This window comes from Sinocyclocheilus anshuiensis, unplaced genomic scaffold, assembly GCF_001515605.1.
Source record: "Sinocyclocheilus anshuiensis isolate Anshui unplaced genomic scaffold, SAMN03320099.WGS_v1.1 scaffold1877, whole genome shotgun sequence".
Classification (NCBI taxonomy): Eukaryota; Metazoa; Chordata; class Actinopteri; order Cypriniformes; family Cyprinidae; genus Sinocyclocheilus; species Sinocyclocheilus anshuiensis.
In genome coordinates, this window is record NW_015540967.1 from 133,161 (window position 1) to 135,908 (window position 2,748).

At 34.4% G+C, this 2,748-nt stretch overlaps 1 protein-coding gene across 1 annotated transcript in view; it reads right to left on the reverse strand.

Annotated features, from left to right (window-relative positions):
- Nucleotides 1-2,748, reverse strand: part of LOC107690065 (sorting nexin-29-like) — a 111,541-nt gene that overhangs the window by 79,728 nt on the left and 29,065 nt on the right. Inside the window, exon 13 of the mRNA XM_016488307.1 lies at nucleotides 1,204-1,332. Coding sequence (XP_016343793.1) covers nucleotides 1,204-1,332 — 129 coding nt within the window. The remainder of the gene's footprint in view (nucleotides 1-1,203; nucleotides 1,333-2,748) is intronic.

Sequence of the window (2,748 nt, forward strand, 5' to 3'; positions counted from 1 at the left end):
TTTCATAATGAGATTTCTCTCCCATTTTAAATTTTTATTCTCCAATGAAAGGTTAGATTTTAGTACATTCCTTAAATAAAATATCTAAAGGATTGATGATACAGATTAATTTTCACAGCCTTCTTTGATCATATTTACCATATGAATAATTTTGAGCACAACTGTAACTGTTTCAATATATATAGATAATAATATGTTTCTGTTAATATGTTTTGCACCAAATAATCATATTATAATGATTTCTGAAGGACCATGTGACACTGAAGCCTGGAGTAACGGCTCATCTTTGATGGTTCATCTATGGTTCAGCTAAATTACATTTTAAAATGTACTAAAATAGAAAACAGTTAGTTTAAATTGAAATAATATTTCGTATGGCTGCTTTTACTGTACTGTTGCTCAAATAAGTGCAGCCTAAGGAAGAAAAAGACACCTCAGTCAAAAACATCAGAAAATCCTAAACCCAAACATTTGAATGGCAGTGTATTAGATTCAGTAGGGATGTTTAATCATTTTAACATATTTTCTGAAAACACAGCCAACCTTTAAGCTCTAACACTACACCATTCCATATTAAGCAATGCTAACATTAGCCAGCTGTTAGCCTGTAGCTAGTCTCCAAAACACACAAAAACTCTGCATGCACCGATTCCATTTTTCACTCCAAACTTCTCTAACTGGTATATCTCTCATTGGGATCACGATACATCATTGAAAATTCAAAAATTGAACACATAAATCAAAACAAAGTGACATATGACCTCATATACTGTTGTTTGGCAACCTCAAAGCTCAAGTCTATGAATTTTGTGGCATCGAATGTATGAATGTTTTGTTTCAAGTTGCAAGTTAGTGAGATAACTGAAAAAATGTCCATGAATGAAATGGGCTACATTTGATCAGATTGAAAATCTGGACTCAAAAAAAAAAAACACATTTTTCGATTATTTCTTTGCTATTATTGTGCAACATTTACTGCTGAACAGTTATTTGAACCAGCTAGGGTCTATTACTGTGGTATCACCAATTTCAGATTTTCTCACCCCTAAACTAAAAAACTACAGTGCTTCACATGTACTGTAGGTCAGATAGCTGCTGTCTGTCTAAGTAGGTGGTGTCTGGCAATGCAATTTCAACTAGAGTTTAGGCTGATAGTCGGAATATCTCTACGACTACTGTTCAGTTAGTCTCTAGTGACTTTACCTCATGAGTGCTTGGGCTTTGGCTGCATGTCTCTCCTCTAGTTCAGCCAGTCTCTTCTTCAAGCTGTCCACCTCCTGCCTGAGCCCAGCAGAGTGCTCCATCTCTCCATCCAGGAGATTGCGCAGAGACCTGTGCCAAAGAGTATAACAACAGTAAGACACCCACACACACCTGACCCACTTTTCCTTCGCTATCTTTAATGACTACAAGTGCACATGATAATTACCCAGCTGCACATTATTGAATGTGCACATCATGGTACTTTTCACAAATAGGGTACAAAAAAGGCCTGACACTCACTGAAACTCAAGGTGTTTTGTTTTTTTTTGGGGGGGGGGGGGGGGATCTCATGCTTACCAAGCTTTTATTTGTTAAAAAATAAAGTAAAATAGTAATATTGTGAAATAATATTATTGCAGCAGGTTTTCTATTTTAATATATTTGAAAATGTAATTTATTCCTGTGATTCAAAGCTGAATTTTCAGCAACTTTACTCCAGTCTTCAGTGTCACATGACCTTTCAAAAATCGTTCTAATATGCTGATTTGCTGCTCAAGAGATATATATTATTATTATTATCAATGTTGAGGTCAGTGAAATGTCAAAACTTTTCAACTTTTTGTCCCATAACTCTCAGGATCTTTTAAGAAATTTAAAATGACTGTCTTACTGCATCCAACCTTGGCAGCGATGGCGAGTTACGTGCACCCTTGCTTGTGCAGCTCAACAATCCTGCCACGTTCAAAGACAGAAAGCGTTTTTGCCTTTGCCATCAGGAGATCATGACAATGTGACTGCCTGAAGGACAATGACATGAAAGCCATATTTTTTAGCATATTTTAACTTTTTAAGGCTATGGTCTTAAACTTTTGATCAGCTGATAAACAGCCTGTTTGAGTTTTAATGCAGTTTTCAATAAATTGCCTATTCTCTATTTTTTGTCTCTTGCTCCTGTTTCTTCTTTTGGCATTTTGAAGCAGTACTTACAGCCTGGTTACGATCCACCAGCGCGAAATGCAAATACTTGTAATGTTTCCTCCGGTCTTAAGATTTTGTTCAGGAGTGTATTTTTACATATGCATTCTTTTATATATGCAGGTTATTATTGTAACTAAAACAAAACCAAAAAAATAAACATTTTCGTCACTTTAAATTAAAAAAAAAACAAAATGGAATAAAATATAAAAAAACGAAATTTTCCGTTTAATTTAACTTGATGTACTAAAAGAACTAAAACTGAAATAAAAATTAATTAAAAAAAAAACTATGTAGGCATTAAATAATACTAGTGCTGGGCAACAATTAATCGCATCCAGAATATTTACTGTGTATATTTATTATGTATATATAGACACACACATACAGTATATATTTTGAAAATATTTACATGTATTTTGGCATTTTGAAGCAGTACTTACAACCTGGTTACGATCCACCATCGCAAAATGCGAATACTTGTAATGTTTCCCCCGGTCTTAAGATTTTGTTAAAGGGGTCATATGATGCGATTTCAAGTTTTCCTTTGTCTTTGGAGTGTTACAAGCT